Source organism: Wyeomyia smithii, chromosome 1 (assembly GCF_029784165.1).
Source record: "Wyeomyia smithii strain HCP4-BCI-WySm-NY-G18 chromosome 1, ASM2978416v1, whole genome shotgun sequence".
Lineage (NCBI taxonomy): Eukaryota > Metazoa > Arthropoda > Insecta > Diptera > Culicidae > Wyeomyia > Wyeomyia smithii.
In genome coordinates, this window is record NC_073694.1 from 40515859 (window position 1) to 40533355 (window position 17497).

The 17497-nt window shown below is 39.4% G+C and overlaps 1 protein-coding gene across 4 annotated transcripts in view; it reads right to left on the bottom strand.

Annotated features, from left to right (window-relative positions):
- Positions 1-17497, bottom strand: part of LOC129718314 (cuticle protein 21.3) — a 37463-nt gene that overhangs the window by 17898 nt on the left and 2068 nt on the right. For 3 of the 4 annotated variants that reach the window (XM_055668966.1, XM_055668965.1, XM_055668964.1), the window contains 2 exons: positions 3911-4037; positions 3460-3798 (listed from right to left, as the gene is read on the bottom strand). In XM_055668966.1, the coding sequence (XP_055524941.1) occupies positions 3460-3748 (289 nt within the window). In that variant the 5' untranslated portion in view covers positions 3749-3798; positions 3911-4037. Of the gene's footprint in view, positions 1-3459; positions 3871-3910; positions 4038-17497 lie in introns of those variants that run through there. The other variant, XM_055668967.1, reaches the window with a different exon arrangement.

The following is a 17497-nucleotide window of genomic DNA, read 5'->3' on the forward strand; positions in this document are numbered from 1 at the left end:
AGTCGGACGAGAGGAGTTCTTTCGTCCCGTTATTGGTAGGGAAAGCCTTCACTCTACCACCAACGACAACGGCTTGAGGCTAGTGAACTTCGCCGCGGCCAGGGAAATGGCCATCTGTAGCACCCATTTTGCACGTCTGAATATTCTGTAGCACACCTGGAGACACCCCAACGGAGAGGCCTGCTCCCAGATCGACCACATGCTGATCGACGGCCGGCACTTCTCAGACGTCATAGATGTGCGGTCCTTTCGAGGGCCAAACATCGACTCGGAAGAGCGGGGGCCTAGTGTGGTTGGTAACGTCTCCGCCAACCACGCTCGACGCCTGGGTTCGAATCCCACCGCCGACATAGGTGTCGATGGTTGTGAGGTGGCGTGATCCACTCACAACCAACCCAACTGGTCTAGATTCGATCCTAGCTGACACCGGGAGATTTTCTGAGGCGAAAAATCTCTGGGATCACGCCTTCCATCGCATGAGGAAGTAAAGCCGTTGGCGCCGGTCCGTTGATAAACGGGTCGTGAGTTAGGGTCCTGTGTGTGGAGTCGCCTCCCTGGGCGTCGGTGATTGGCCACAACAGCGGCGGAACTAGACCGACGGAAAATAAGCGAGAATAAAAAAAAAAATCGACTCGGATCACTATCTCGTGGTAGGCACGATTCGCGCCCGGTTGTCCAATGTATTTAAATCGAGATCGGCGAGGAAGATACATCTGGACATCCAGAGGTTATCAGCGGAAGGCGTTGCTGCAGAGCATACTCGGAAAGTTGATAGACGGATCGGTGGACCAGCTGGAGTGGACCTGAACGAGCAGTGGAAGCACATCCATGATGAGGTCAGCGAAACAGCGCGAGAGGTGATAGGCATGATAACGGGAACCACGCGTAGTGGGTGGTTCGATGCTGAGTTCCTAGAGGTGACGAAGGAGAAGAATCGAGCCTACGAAAACACGTTAGTAGCAGCTAATCGTGTAACGCGTCCGATGCGGGAGAAATACCGGGAGGCAAGAGCTGCCGAAAAGAGGCTTCATCGCCGTAAGAAACGTGAGCACTACGATCGCGTTCTCGCGGAGGCGGAGAATTGCTTCACCAGGCACGACACGAGGAGCTTCTATAGAACGATCAACGGAATCAGGAACCGGACCGTGCCAGTACCTGCCATGTGCAATGACAGGGAGGGGAACCTGATTACCGATAAATCGCAGGTGGCCAGGCGTTGGAAGCAACATTTCGAAGTGGTGTTGAGCGGCGAGGAAGGGAGGAGAGTCGTCGAGGGGAACAGGATAGAAATTGGGGAGGACGGACAAGCTGTGGACCCACCAACATTGGACGAGGTGAAGAATGCTTGCAAAGAGCTAAAAAACAACAGAGCCGCTGGGAAGGACGGCTTACCGGCCGAACTTTTCAAAGTTGGGAGCGAGCGGCTGTGTAGTGCAATTCACCAGATTATCCTAAGGGTATGGTCTGAGGAACAACTACCTACGGACTGGTTGGAAGGACTCATATGCCCTATCTACAAGAAGGGACATAGACTCGAGTGTAGTATTTATCGAGGCATATAATAATAATTGAGGAGGGTCAATTCCGCTTACAAAATTCTCTCCCGTATCCTGTTCCAGCGACTGAGGCCGTTGCAGGAAGCCTTTGTTGGAGAATACCAATGCGGTTTTCGAGTGGGGCGATCTACAACGGACCAGATGTTCACCTTGAGACAGATCCTCGACAAGTTTCGAGAACACAACCTGCAGACACATCATCTGTTTATAGACTTTCGAGCGGCGTACGATACAGTGAAACGCAACGAGCTGTGGCAAATAATGCTAGAACATGGTTTCCCAACTAAACTGATTAAACTGATACGTGCGACGCTCGACGGTTTCACATCATGCGTCAGGACAGCGGGCGAATTTTCGGACGCGTTTGTGACGTTAAATGGTCTGAAGCAAGGGGACGGGCTCTCGAACTTGCTGTTCAACATAGCTTTGATCCTCCCGGTGGCGCTCTACGGACATGAATCGTGGACGTGGAAGGAGGCCGATCGACGAACGCTTGGGGTCTTCGAGCGTAGAGTCCTGCGATCAATACTCGGAGGCAAACTAGAGAATGGGGTGTGGCGCAGGCGCATGAATCACGAGCTGTACGAAGTATACAAACACGCTGATATTGGTAGGTTACAGTGGGCTGGCCATGTAGCACGGATGGCGGATGAGCGACCGGCAAAGATAATATTTAGTAGAGAACCGGATAGAGGCCGACGACTTCGAGGCAGACCGCGCACGCGCTGGATGTGTGCTGTCGACGAGGATGCCAGAGCAGCGGATGTAAGGGGAGACTGGAGAGTAGCAGCCCAAGACCGAGTTTTGTGGAGACGTATTCTGGATTCGGCATAGGATCTTAATGATCTGTCGCCATAAAAGTAAAATAAGTTCATAGTAGACTACATCTTGAAAACTATTGCTAACATCACAAATATAGTTATGTTATTCTAGTGTTCAATTTTTTCCAAGAGCATTTCGCGACATCGTTAATTCAATAACTTTACAATATTTATTGAAAATACTCATCATACTATTAACTGGCCCGGTTATGGCATATTCTGTTCTATAAGCAACGAAATTGTTAGGCCTAGCTTTGGCGCTATAATTCATGCGATTTAACGCCACTGGATAAATTATAGTGAGGCTACGTGAAATCGTTAGTGTAGGCAAATAACACGCGTTTCTGGTGAAATTCAGGCCAAAATTCTGGAAAAAATGTTATAAAACTGGACCCTCTATTAGACCATAAAATTAAAATTAAAATTCAAACTTGTTGCAATCAAGATAGGAAGAAAAAAGAAGCAAGGTCTCTAGAACTACTGAACTTAGTTCTTAAAGGTTTAAAACAGCAGCAAAAATATTTGTTCTAATTTTTTTTGTCTTTCAATTCCTAAAAATTAAATCTAGTATGAAATGATGCAATAAGATTACTACATAAACAATTGTCTGGATTACTTGATGCATTGCACCAATCAACGCGGACAGCGATGAGGCATTGCAAATATAATTGAATCGAGCAGACCACAAAATGCTATTAATTATTGGATCAATCATTCCAAACGATTAAATTAATGAGATCATTATTTTCCTCACATCCTCGGCAGCTTATTAACGCTTATTTCATGCGTTATGTTGGCCAACCGCTTTTTACTATAACAGTGATTCACGATTTTGAGTTTTTTACTAGATAATCACTAGTTTGATTCAACATGTGCTTCTATAGGAGTGTTTGGATGCACTCTAATGTATGATTGCAGTTTTATGCAAGCCCGCAAATTGCCTACAACTCAGCACTGACCATTTATTCACGTCGTAATCGCAAGTCCTAGTCATATCCCACCCAATCCTTAGGGAAACATTCACAGTTCAGCCCACAAGCACCAGCATTAACTTAAACCACAAACAAAAAAGGAGCACTCACCAGCGGCTGGATAAGCGGCAGCGGCGTAATGTGGCCCGTAGGCGTATCCGTCGTTGCTCAGGCGGGAACTCGCCACACGAACGGTCGAGTGTGCAGAATCGACAGCCTTAGAGTACTGCGAGAGGACGTTCTGTCCGTACAGTCCCTTGACGGTGTGCTCCTGGCTGGAACCAACCGAGTGGTAGTCCAGGCTGGGTGCGGCAATCGAATAAGCAGCCGGGCCTCCAGCACTCACACAGCTGACCAGCAGTGCCACAGCCGGAATGATGTACTGCGGACGAAAACCCATTTCGAACGTGAATATTCTGCCACTAATTGCACTACCCACAACAAGCGTACCTTAAATGCCATTTTAAAGAAAAAATGTAAAATCACGTGTACGTTTTCACCGAAGAACTCACTGTTTAGAACTGTTCCTAAATTTACCCATGCAAAAAGCTTTTATACGTACCCGTGTACGCCGATAGCAAATCCCAGACGCCTGAAACACTCCAAGTGATTGGTCGCGTCGTCGGTCCAAGGCATTCTCGAGAGCAGAACTAGGCAGGGAGGCTGCTGCGTTGTCTCGCTTGCGCCTGCTAATATCCGAGAAAAAGAACCACGCCAATACCTTCGCAAGGTTCTGCGCGAGCTGGCGAGTGTGATTTGTTGTAGGCCTACAGTTTAATGCGTTACACCCATCGTAGGCCAGACGACAAACGTTCTTTCCGATGAACAACTATCGGTACCTTCTATATATAAATCTAGAACGAATGAATTTATTATTATTCATAAAGTGCTAGGAGCCTTCAAAAGTGCTGGGTGTTACATAACAGTGCCGAGGTGTGCGACCTCGATGTGCACATTATTTTATCTGGGCGGTTGTCGTTAGGGCAGCAAAATCATGCCATTAGGTCGTAATGATGCATACGAAATGATTGTAACCTTACTGAGCTTTCCAGGTAATAATTTTTGATTGGTCCTAGGTTGCAGTAGTTTTGACCTAATCTTAAACGAACGTTTAAGTTTAAAAATGAAAACCTCTTTCGTGGCATCTGAAGTGGTGATTTTTTGTTTCTTTTGCATCTTATGCAATATTTCAGGTTCTACCTCCAAAATGTTGGAAAGTATTGTGAAACTATAAAAATTCATGACATGAAATTTTCCAACCTTCCGTTAATTGTTTCTGTTGGAACAAAACAGTTAATTTTTCGAAATGCATTATCTTAAAAACAATATTGTGAATATTTAATAGACAATATTGTAAACATTCTACACCGTTGATTTATGTTACCTACAAACTTTACTATCTGCATAAGATTCAACTTTGATAAAGATTATCGAAAAACAATATGTTCATAAATGACAGATGGTGGGCTTCGATGTACGACCATAAATCGAGAGTTGCTAGGTAGGAAACAACATTAACAGCTATTGACACTGCCATTAACTGGTAGATCGGTTCTCGCATAACGTACGTCATTCTGGTGGGCTGGGTTGAGTGCATACATGCGTTTAAATTGGAGCAGTACGCTTTTTTAATACTAATACTCATAAGTCCTTTAGCGCCAAAAGTACAGCTTGAGAATAGTTCACTGATCAAGCTCTGTACACGAATCAGATAAATAATACACTCCAAAACAGAATATGCAGTAAAACGACTTTATTGCAATGAACACAAATTCTCTTACGCATGTCGCGGTTTTGCCGCCGTCTTAATGAAAGGGAAAGAACCCAAGTGCAACCAAATGAATGCGACCACGCCACGCCGAGCAGCGACCGCGGCAACATGTTGATTTCTGAACAGTGCACTGGTGCAGCAGTATCGAATTGCAGTACTTATCAGCATTCAAACCATAGGTCAGCTGCAATTGCTGTGCTATGCAGCATAAACTAGGCAGGTACTCCGAGCCCGTTTGCCTTTCCCTTTCGATGGTCAGCAATAGAGAGCGCGAGCTGTGGCTTGAATCCCGCGTGCGCTTTAGAAGCCGCGGCCGAAGTTCAGTGGTTTTGTTCTTTTTTTATAATGCCTACTTTATTTTATTACTCGTTATGTATAGCTAGCTCTAGCCTAGCAAGTCGAACTTGATCGTGATAAACGGTTTCGGAAAGGCCACCATAATGTTCCGAGGGGAGTGTAAAGGTTGGAGCGATGTGGAAACCTCTGTCTGGGAAAATGGCCAATGAACAATGAATAAGCGATAAAAAAAATTCAACTGATTGATTGCAGGGAAATTTCATGAATTTTGCTTTCCAACAATAGCAATTATGGATAGTAGATGTAGCCAGGACCTCCACTAGAAAAATTCTGCCAAATTTGAAGCTTCGAACACAAGAAAGGTTGAAAATTTATAAATATTGTTTGATTATTATTGTTCCGGTTTCCCCACGGAAACGTTTTGCTATATTTGAATGCATATGACAAAAAATAAGCTGAGGCTCAAATTCAGAACATTTTCTAATAACTGTTTAGTGTTGAATAAGTAAAAAAATATTGTTTGAAGTTAGTTATTGCCGAAAGTCTTGACGAGCAGATGGAGCAAAATAATAACTTTTCCTCGGCGATCAAACCAAATACACACGTATATACTACAGCATAAGCTTCGGTGTCACAGAATGAAAAAAACTATAGCAAAACCCTTTCTTATCTACAGGTCCCTTCACAAATCAGCCTTAGGCTATTTACTAACAAACACAAAGGATACAGTAAAAAAGGCGTATCTTTTCTGAACATGGTGCACTGCAGCTGATCCTCATTGCCCCAAACCGCACAGTGGACATTAAATTAGAAGCAAGAATACCAAATAACAAAAAGACCCCTAGCGCAATCCCCGGAACTCTGTATTTTCGGGTGTGTGTATCATTGGAACAATGACAGGAGAGAGAAAAATAAAACAAACAACCAAACTAACTCTAGCCGATTGCGTCCTCTTTAATATCAGTTAGGCCAGCGGAGGAAAACCTCCCACATGTGCCACGTACAGCACGTAATACCGTCGGTAGAGTGTTGCAATGTTACAGGAGCTGCACGTGCACAGTAAAGCTAGGCTTTCTTTTCAACTACGAAGAAAAGAGGTTTAAAAAAATCTTTTCCAAAAAATAAACAAATCGAAACAGCGAACAACCCTACGCTATCTGCGCACGAATAAGCAACCAAAAATGCCTCATCTATCTCTCTACTTTTTTCAGTTACATTACTAAGCTTAAAGCATGAGCAATAACTAAACATTAGATTAGAAAATCGAAAAAAACTAACCTTAGTAGGCTTTCAAAAGGCTGCAGATAGTCATCAGAGTGACAAAATACCATTGAGAGATCATGAGCATTAGCACCGAAACTCATGAGCTCATGAAGACTAATGCTGAAAGTTACAAATTGGCATAACCTGAATATTTAATACATTTCCAAAAAAATAGTTGAATTTACAAATAATGTATACTCGAATTCTTTTGTGGCATAATTTTGCGAAGATACGTGCTATTCAATAATATTGAAAACTGTATAGATTTATAAATCGAAAATTTCGAAATTTCGAAAAAAATAAATAGACTGAAGCGTTAATAACACACGCTTCATCTAAAGTATCAATACTGTTTCAGCATTTTTACGAAAAACGGCAAAACGGAAGATAATAATTTTGATAAAATAATAGGGGAACTGCTCCATTATTCATCTCATTAAGCCGATATTCACGAAGAATGCACTGATTAAACAACATACTTTCATGAAATCATTGAACAAATAAACAAAATACGCTTACGTGCTCTTATAGAATCGTTCAGTATTGTATATTTAGTAAATTTAGCTAGATTTATCCTTAATTTTGTAAAACAAACCATTTTGCACAACGCTTCCATATCCACCTCAAAACATAAATCACTGCTCTATTTTATCTCACGACGCCCCCATATTCATCACACTGCAATGCACTGTTAATCATGAATGAATCACATTATCATGAATGAACGTAGCCGCAGCCCATCGTAGTAGGTTACCTAGATATCCGCTGTAGTTGTTTACGTGCAAATATGGTAACCTAGGTAACCACTGCAGTGTTGTCCATTTATATCAATTATGTCGGAATAATTCAACATTTTTAGCATGATTTGTTCGTATTAACAGAAACCGATTTGGCAACTTTTTATTTTCTTCAAAGCAGTGAAAACAGATGAAAATACATACAGTTGAAAGTTAGGAATTTAGAAATTCGTCTCATATATATCTGCTAATTCAAGCTTGTTTTTGGAAATTTGAGGTGAACATTTCAAAGATTAAAGTATTATTAGTGTAGTGAGTGAATTTGTTTAGTGATTGAAATAAAAAATGATCCGCTAGTGATGAGAAAAACTTTGGTTGGCTGCTGAACGAGTCCCGTTGTAGCCGTACAGAACAATGCGCGGATTTTGTTTTCTGAGGTATGTGATTGAAATAAATGAGTTTTCGAGTGCAGATGCCTGACTATTATATCAAATTTAGTGCTTTTAAGTGAGTTTTTGGGGTTTCTACTTAATCAGAAATCTAAAGTGAACTAAGAAGAATCCATTCCATGGATAAGCAGATTGATTTAAGAAGAAAATATGCGTTTTTTCCTGTTTTCAATTGTGTTTACATGTTGAATGAGAAGAATATACGGGCTGAGATGAATAATGGAGCAGTTCCCCTATTACGCGATTTTTGGAATAATTTAAATTTATAAAATTATTCATTGCACTAATTCGGTGAACCGCTATCAGAGATTTACCAAAAATGATAGTTTTTTCGCCCGAACGATGACTTATAATTCCTAGAACTTCTTATTACCCTATTATTATTAATTTTGAGCCTTGTAACCAGTGCCTTAGAATATCAATGTTCATTCATGAGTAGATGAATTGAAATAATCTCAGTGTCAGCACATTTTTTCTCTGATGCAACTCAGTAAACTATGTTCATTGCGACGATGCATGAATATCGTTTCTCATATTCAATGACAGAACAGTGGAATGAATATCGAAGGCCTCGTAATGATATTCAAAATAGCTTCGGTGATTATCAATCCAAGTAGTGCAAATCTGTTCAGAAGCTGTTCACTGCCCAGTACAGTATAAATGGTCGAATAAGGATAATTTTGATTTACACTATTTTGATATGATTTTTTTTTTGACGATCAAAATATCAACACAAGTGTTAAAATTTATCTTGTCGGTGTTCACCGTTTGTTTGGTGTCATGAATATCAACGGTCGCATGGGTAGTATGATTATCAATATAAAGACGGCTGAAAATCGCTGCTTTTGAATATCACGACAGTCAATATTCTCAGCACTGCTTGTAACTATTGAAATAGTAGTAACTAAAAGCAATGTTTGTGAGAGGTATAAAAATACCAACCACATTTTGAGGCACTCAAAAGTGCCATTGGTGTTCCACAATAGTGATACCGTTTGATCAATTGTTATTGGCCTTTCTTCGCAAACATTGTAAGCTAGCAAACTGTTAGCAGTGGCCAAAAGCGATTTTATCAAAAAAAAAAAATCACCTTCCTTTTCGATGACGGTCAATAGTAATTGTAAATGAAAAACTATTTTCCCAAATTAAAAACCGAATAACTGAGAAGCAACATGGCTTCTTCAAGGGCCGTTCAACAACGACCAATTTACTTGAATTTATAAATTATTCATTGAATGCAATGGATAATGGAAATCATGTAGAAGCTCTTTACACAGATTTTAGTAAGGCATTTGATCGAAAAGACATACCAATGCTACTTTTCAAATTGCAAAAAATGGGACTTGAGCCAGAACTCCTGAAGTGGCTCGAATCATATTTAACCAATCGCCAACAAATAGTTAAATTTAACGGACAAAACTCAAATCCGATTCTAGTCACTTCTTGTGTCCCCCAAGGCTCTCATTTAGGACCTCTTCTTTTCATCTTGTACGTTAACAACATTTCCTTTATTCTCAAAAAACTAAAAGTGTTAATTTATGCCGACGATATGAAGCTCTTTTTGAAAATAAGAAATGAAGAAGACATCAATGCATTCCAGAATGAAATATACATATTCTGCACATGGTGTAAAAAAAGTTTACTGGAGTTAAATGTAAAAAAATGCAACCACATATCATTCTGTCGAAAAAGAACAGCACCAAACATTACAATATCATTAGGAAACCAAACTGTAGCAAATTGTGAAAGAGTTAGGGACTTAGGAGTTGTCTCCTACCCTAACCCGACCCGAACCCGAGACTTTTTTTGAAGGGTAGATTTTTTGTACCAATTTGAGCCTCGAATGATATTGAAATGTTAGTGATTTTTACAGTTGCATGAAATTAGACATCATTATCTTACAAAAATGTTTATTTGATATAGTCGAGTTTCGGGTTTTCAGACCTAAACCCGACCTATTTTTGAACCCGAACCCGAAAATTTTTTTAACAGCGAACCCGAACCCGACCCGTACCCGACACTTTCAAAAATTTACAAACCCGAACCCGACGGGTATGGGTCGGGTTCGGGTTTCGGGTTTGAAAACACACAATAATCACACACGAAGAAAGAATAGAATCAGTACAAAAGCAATTTCTATTGTATGCTCTTCGTAAATTAGGTTGGACATCATTTCCTCTTCCCTCATATGAAGCTCGTTGCATGCTCATAAACATACAATCATTGAAAGAGCGTCGTGAATTCGCAATAGTGTCATTTGTAAACGACATCGTTTCGCAGCGCATTGATTCAGCTACACTTTTATCTAAGCTAAATTTCTACGCACCTCTTAGACAACTTCGAAATCGAAACACGTTTGCCACCAAACATTACCGCACAAATTATGCAAAATTTGGTTTCTTGAATCGTATGATGCCCACATACAATCAATACTGCGAAACCATTGACTTCACAATGTCTCGGCATGAGACATGGCTCCACAACGCTTCAGTACATTTATATCAAGTCCTGTGGAAAAAATACATGATTATAAATGCAAGCAAATAATTTGCAATCTTCGAAGAAATATGGCTCGAAATATGGCTATTTTCAGCAAAAAACTAGAAATATCTTTACAACAAATGAAAATATAAAACCAATATATTCTACAAAAATGCGAGGTTTAGCAGAATGAACAAAATCTTAGAACATCTTGAATTGTTTCGACGATTACAGAAAAAAGTTATGGACAAAAAACTCATTTTGAGGGGTGTTTTCTTTTCATTCAGTAGTCGGTTGGATACAACTGGAAACAGTTGAACTTATATAAGTAATGCAGTTCATTTGACAAACTTTCAAATGCATACAGTCTGGTTTGCTACTATCTGCAACCTTCGGAGAAATATGGACTCAAAATATGGCTATTTTCAGCATAAAACAAGCAATATCATTAGAACAAATGAAAATATCAAACCAATATATTCTACAAAAATGCGAGGTTTAGCAGAATGAACGAAATCTTAGAACATCTTGAACTGTTTTGACGATCACAGAAAAAGTTATGGACAAAAAACTAATTTTGAGGACTGTTCCTCGTAAAACTCTATTTCGACATATCAGACGTACAGATAGAAGATTACAGTGTTCAGCAATTCTTTTTCTTATAGATTTTCTCACAACTTTGCTGAAGGAAGCAATCGGGTATTTTGAAAATTAGAAAAAATATTTTTTTTATCTAACTACTAGGAGGATTGATCAAAAAACCGAAAACGCCAAAAGAAAGGCCTTGTTATATGGAATAAACTGGCTGAAGACACTGGGTACATAAAATCAATATTTCACAGTCAAATCTAAAACGATCACGATTTTTCGAGTTTAGACCACTGTGGATTGCCATCAAATTTTCAGGGATTGAAAAATAACTATTAAACTTCATTTTACCATTTTACTCGTATTTTATTTACAGTCCATACGCAAATGCCCGCACCTTGGCCTTATCCCCGGCCATAAGATTGTGCACAACCTGTGAATCACCCGTTTTTTTGCATGTAAACCCATACTTTCTTCAGTTCCTCGACTGTCTTCACTACCTTAGGTTGTTTAAGAAGGTGCTGCTTCATAATCGCCCAGTACTTTTCGATGGGGTGAAGCTCCGGATTGTTGGGAGGGTTGAACATTTTCGGCACGAAATTGATCTTATTGTCCGCATACCACTTCAGCACGTCCTTGGAGTTGTGGCATGAGGCCAAATCCGGCCAGAAGATTGTTGGGACGTTGGGCCGCTTCTGGAGGCACTCTTTCATGTACACCTGTCCGTTCATCGTGTCCTGGGTCACGAAAGGTGCACTCCGCTTCCCGCACGTGCAGGTGGCTCGCCAAACCAGGAATTTCTTCGCAAATTTGGACATCTTCTGAGTGCGGACATGCTTCGGAACGCTGAACTTATCCTTGGCCGTGAAAAACAGGTTGCCGGGGATCTGTTTGAAGTCGGCCTTCACATATGTTTCGTCGTCCATGATGCAGCATTCAACTTTCGTCAGCATGTTGAGGTACAACTTCCTGGCACGGGTTTTGTTCTGCTTCTCGTTGCGATTAGGGGCCTTCTGTACCTTGAACGTTCGAAAGCCAGCCTTATTTCTGGCCTTCTGGACAGAACTTCGGCTTAGGTGCGTTCGGGTTTCGGTTGAAGGCCCCAACTACGCGGTTGTGATTTTTGGTGTTGTACGGAATACTTTTTTTTTACTCCTGGGCTTCCGATCGGTGGTCAATCGTTCCTCGAACCGCTTGATCACTCGCGACACCGTGGAATTCGCGATTCCCAACGTTTTAGCGATGGAACGATGCGAGAGATCCTTGTTCTCGTGATGAATGCGCAAGATTTTATCACGCACGAGCTGTTCTTTCGGCTCCATTTCCGCGAGTTTTGATCACAGGACTTTAAAACTTGCAGGATGTAAATAATGCACTATGAACTAAATCCACTCAAATTTTTCATTAAATTCTACCCAACGGTTGAAAAGTTAGAGCAATTTCATGGTGTGGCAATTTCATCGTGGACACCCTTTACATCGCAGTGCGCACTGCTGAGATAATACAACAGAATGTGATACGGAGTGGCGCCTGAATTTATTTTTTTCAGTTTCGAGATGTAGAGCAAACGCAATCTACTTTCCTACCTAGATGCTGCATTTATTTTATATATGCTCAAGAAATTCACTGTGAAAGCGCTGCAGTGAACTCTGTTGTGTAATTAGTGTGCGTATTTTTTTATTTCCCGCGAAAGATATTTCAGATTCCACCACAGTATTTTTTGCAAGCTCCTTAGATAAAACCAATTCACTGCTCTCATCAAGGATGTGCGTCGATTTGCTCACCAGCGTGAGAGCAGCTTTTTCCGCAGTGATATTCTCCTGCACGACAGTTTTGCGGGCAAATATCATATCATGGTATTCTATATTCAGTATACGTCTGATTGCTCACTTACTTGCGTATGTGTTTGTATAACCGCAACATCTTCAGCAGTTTCTCCACTGTATTACATTCACCGCATATTTGTCTTATGCAAACAGTGAGCCGTTTCGTTTTCATCAGTCTTCTCATATTTGATATGCGAAAATAGACAATGTTGCAAGAAATTTGGGGAGTATAATATTTTGCAGTCCTGCTAAAAATAGACTTTACGACTCAACAATATTGTTTGCAATTTTCAATTTTCCATAAAAGTTGATTTAATGCTAATAGAAAACAAACTGATTTTTGTGTCATCAACCAATTTAGACAAGTGACCTTCGAAAAGTGTTAAATCATATATTTTTGAATAAGACTATACTGCCCATAACCGCATAATTGTAACATTTGCAAAATAGGTTGTTCGAGCAAATGACACTTTTATATTTTGACCTTAAATGCATTGTTCTCAATATGTTTTTGCAAATAGACAGTTCAACTAAACTTAGTATCACGAAGAAAGCACTACTTTACACTATGTAAACGTTGAACACTAATTTTGAAGTCAAATTGGTTGAAATTTTTGCAATGATACTTTTATGCCGTTACTTTCAAGCTACTTTTGGAATATATTACAGTGGAAATGAAGTTTTTCTTGCATTCAACAAGCATGAGCTGAACATCAGAAACGGATCACCGGTAGTTGGCTACCGGACCAGAATAACTTCCGAGTTTCAAAGGATGCAGAAGTGGATTTGGATGGAAGCTTTTATGACAAAAAAGTTGAAAAGGTTAAGTAGTGTTACAATTATGCGGTTATTTACGCTATGTGACAAAGCAACTTGGTATTTTTTACGACTTTTTTCAAACAAATATTAGCATATTTTTTCAAATGTAAAAAGTACATACTAATTTAAGCATGTCCCAATAAAAAAACGCAAAATCCATAAAATGTCGAATGTTACAGTTATGCGATCACAGGCAGTATAGTTCCCTAAGGTATTATCTTGAAGACATACAATATGGCACTACCAGTTACAGAAAAGATTACTAATACAGGTCGGACTCGATTATCCGGAGACTCGATTATCCGGGAACTAGATTATCCGGAATTCGATTATCCGGAATTTTATTTTTTTGGTGTCCGCTTTTAATTTTTATTCCGAAATTTTGCCTTTACCATCCCTTCTGGCATATTTGTTACCATTTAAGTCACTCCCACACGTTTTGGACATGTTCGAATTAAGTGAATATAATCAATGGCCAATTTATTTTTTTTGCTTATCAAGATTTTACCCTTTCTCGCCTCAGAAATAACTTCTGGTTACGCCACTGCATCATGCAAAAAAAAATAAAGATAAGAAATATTCATTTTATGTTCGTTAATTGCAAAATTTCAGTAGTTTTTGTGTGATTTGTTTATCCGGAAAACTCGATTATCCGCAACGAAAAAATTTTTGATGTTCCGGATAATCCGGATAATCGAGTCCGACCTGTACATTAAATCTGGTCTTCAGTAGGGATGGATCAGAAAAAGAAAATTTCAGTAGCTAAAAGGTTGTGCATTTATTTGATGCTCGTATAACGGCTGACAACTGAAAATTTTGATTTTTTTTATGCTGTCAAAAAAAATTTATGTACTGAATCAAAAACTTATTTATTGCACTCGAAAATTTATTCATTATTAACAAGAAAAATTGATGAATATTTGAGAAAGGTCCAGAATCGGCTAGTCGACGAAACTTTGTTAGGATACCGGAACAAGAGCGTTGTACGGTACTCACGTCGATTTTGGATGCATATCTTGAATCTACAAATCATCTGTTTGCAGTTTCTCGAAGAACTCAAAACCTTGAGAAAATCTTCGATTGGGCGACACTGTGGAAAATTTGTTGGATTGCGAACTCGGGGTACAAATAGAGTTTTTTGACGTAATGTGATTATGTTTCATCTGGCCAAATTATATACTTTTAATCGGTATAGTGTTTTTGAAGAAATGGAATCAAAATTTCGTTCAAACATTCGTTCTTTCGTTCGTTTCTTGATTGATAACCAAACCACACTAGGCTGGAACTATGGTTAAGACGAAAAGAAAAAAGTCCTTTTTGGTCCAATACTCTGACCAGTTTTACACTACCGTTCAGGCGTATTTTTGTTGAGGTTTGCAGGAAATTATACACAGTCGAAACCGGAAGATTTTCGCTTCACAAATGGTTTACCGTGAACTTCTTGCCGAACTGTACAATTCGTTTGCGATATGTTGTTCGTTACGACGCTATTTTGATCAGAACTGAGAACGCATAAACAAAACAAAATATACTGGCATTATAAGAAGAGAGAGAGAGATCTTTCGTGTGAATATCCTCTCTGAACGTGTTTGTTGTTGAGTTTGTTGTTACACCTCGAAAAAATCAATTTTTTAGTTATCACCCGGAAGCAAAAAAACTAAATATTTATTAGGTGCGCAACTAAATTCTCGCGTTTTTTTTTTTTTTCTTTATAAAAAGCAAGTTTATTTCGAAAAAGTGTGCAATTGCTTTGCAATGGTTTTGTAGGTAACTCCTAATAACGAAGCAAGCTGTTCCTGCATCTAGCATGGATATTCATGGAGCAATTTCTCCAATTCAGTGTCTTTTACGGTTTTTTGCCTTCCTTCGCGCGGACAGTCATCGAAATTATCTTCTTTAAAGCAACGAAACCACTCATGGCACGGAGTTTTATCTAGAGCAGCATTTCCGTTGTAAGTTTCGACCGCCTCAACAGTGAAATAAATTTCTAAGAACATAAAAAGGTACGAAATTTGTTCCTTCATTAGTTCAGCAGAAAATTGTAATTTGATAATTCGAACAATGTTCTATTGAAAATTGTCAAGCCTCGTTGAAACACAGATTTCGACCTCAGATTGATTGCCTAAAGTTTGCTTTATCTAACTCGGTCGACAGAATATAAACTATAAACAGAGGCCGTAAACCGTGTTTTCGGCAAGTAAGAGAAACATTTTTAAATAAAAATAACTTTCGACTTTCGATTTCGACCTCAGATTGATTGCCTAAAGTTTGCTTTATCTAACTCGGTCGACAGAATATAAACTATAAACATAGGCCGTAAACCGTGTTTTCGGCAAGTAAGAGAAACATTTTTAAATAAAAATAACTTATTGAGTTAAAACAATTAAAAAACAACACAGCTCGGAGACGCTTAGGATAAGACTCAACGGCGGACCGAATGTCATAATGAAGAATTTCCTTCCAGCAAATTGAGCAAAGACTTCTTCAACTCGTCCAAACTTCCGAAATGTCTTTTTGTGAACGTCTTTGTGTGAGTCGGGGCACCATCTTGCATGAAAGTCCAGTTCTGATTGTTATTCGTTTTCTGGGCCCAACAAATATCGACCCGCAAATCGACTCTGCATTTTTGTTGCAATAATTATGGCGCACCCTGTGGTTACCTTGGAATGCACTATTCGGTGCTATATAAGAGACTACGCAAACCAACCATTTTACTAGTGGATTTTCACTAGGACGGTCCTAAATAAGTAGCAGCAACATAAGAGGTAGGTAGCGGTAGCATCAGAGTGAAAAGCTCGGCCGTATTTTGGCTACATCGGCCGTCAAATTTTCAGCGTGAAAACGGTTTTCCACTGTGTTATCAAAAGAATGCATTATTCGTCGGGGATATCATAGAGATGCGATCAGCATCGTATCCAATATAAACTTTTCAGGAAGGGGATCTTAAGGGACAAACATTCGTTCGTCCAACTGAATACCCTAGCAACCATGAATGAAGATCTGATGGACTCTAAGACTTTCTCTAATGTTCCCTCCTAAGTGATTGAATCAAATCGCAGCGAATGAGAAAAAGAAAGTCCTACAGTTTGTCCAGGATCAGTCGTTTTTTTTACAGATGGTTTAAAATGGGCCCGAAGATTCGGCTCTGGGGTCACTGGAGTGGAGTGGACCACAGTTTTTCAAGCTGAATTTAATGCTATTTTAATATGCACGAATATTTGCTTGGCTAGGAAATATAGGTATGTCAATATCTGTATGTTCTCAGATAGTCAAGCAGCCCTCAATGGAATAAATTCATTCTCATGTTAATCGAAGTTGACATGGGATTGTATTCAATCCCTACGACAACTAACTGAAATAAAAAAGCCTATCTCTTAGCAAGAATTGGTTCTACAACTATATTCGTCAGCCAGGGGCCATTCTGTGGGGTAACTTCATGATTAATGCTAACTGGATGGCTTTCTCTAAAGCAAGACAATCTATACTATTCATTATTCTATTCGTTATTCATTCACTATTTATTCACTCTATTTATATTCATTCACTATTCATTACAAAAAACGTAGAAAAACAGTGTAAGAAAGACATTACTGTACAACTTTTCAGTCAAATACGTCAAAGTATTCATTTAAACGAAGGATACATAAAAGAGTTATTTTAAAAACTGTCGTAAAAACGCGTTATTTGAAAAATCGTCGTGAAAAACGCGTAAAAACCTTCCTGAATAGAGATAACTAATTTTATATAATATGGAGTTGTTCAAATGTTTCCCTCACTATAATAAAAGACAAACCGTACGAAGACATTGCGCTGTATTACCCATACTAATAAAACGGTAAACGTATGATCACATCAATCAACTTATTATCTTGAATCAGTAATCAACAAACAATTCACCATTTGAACCCTGGAAAGATA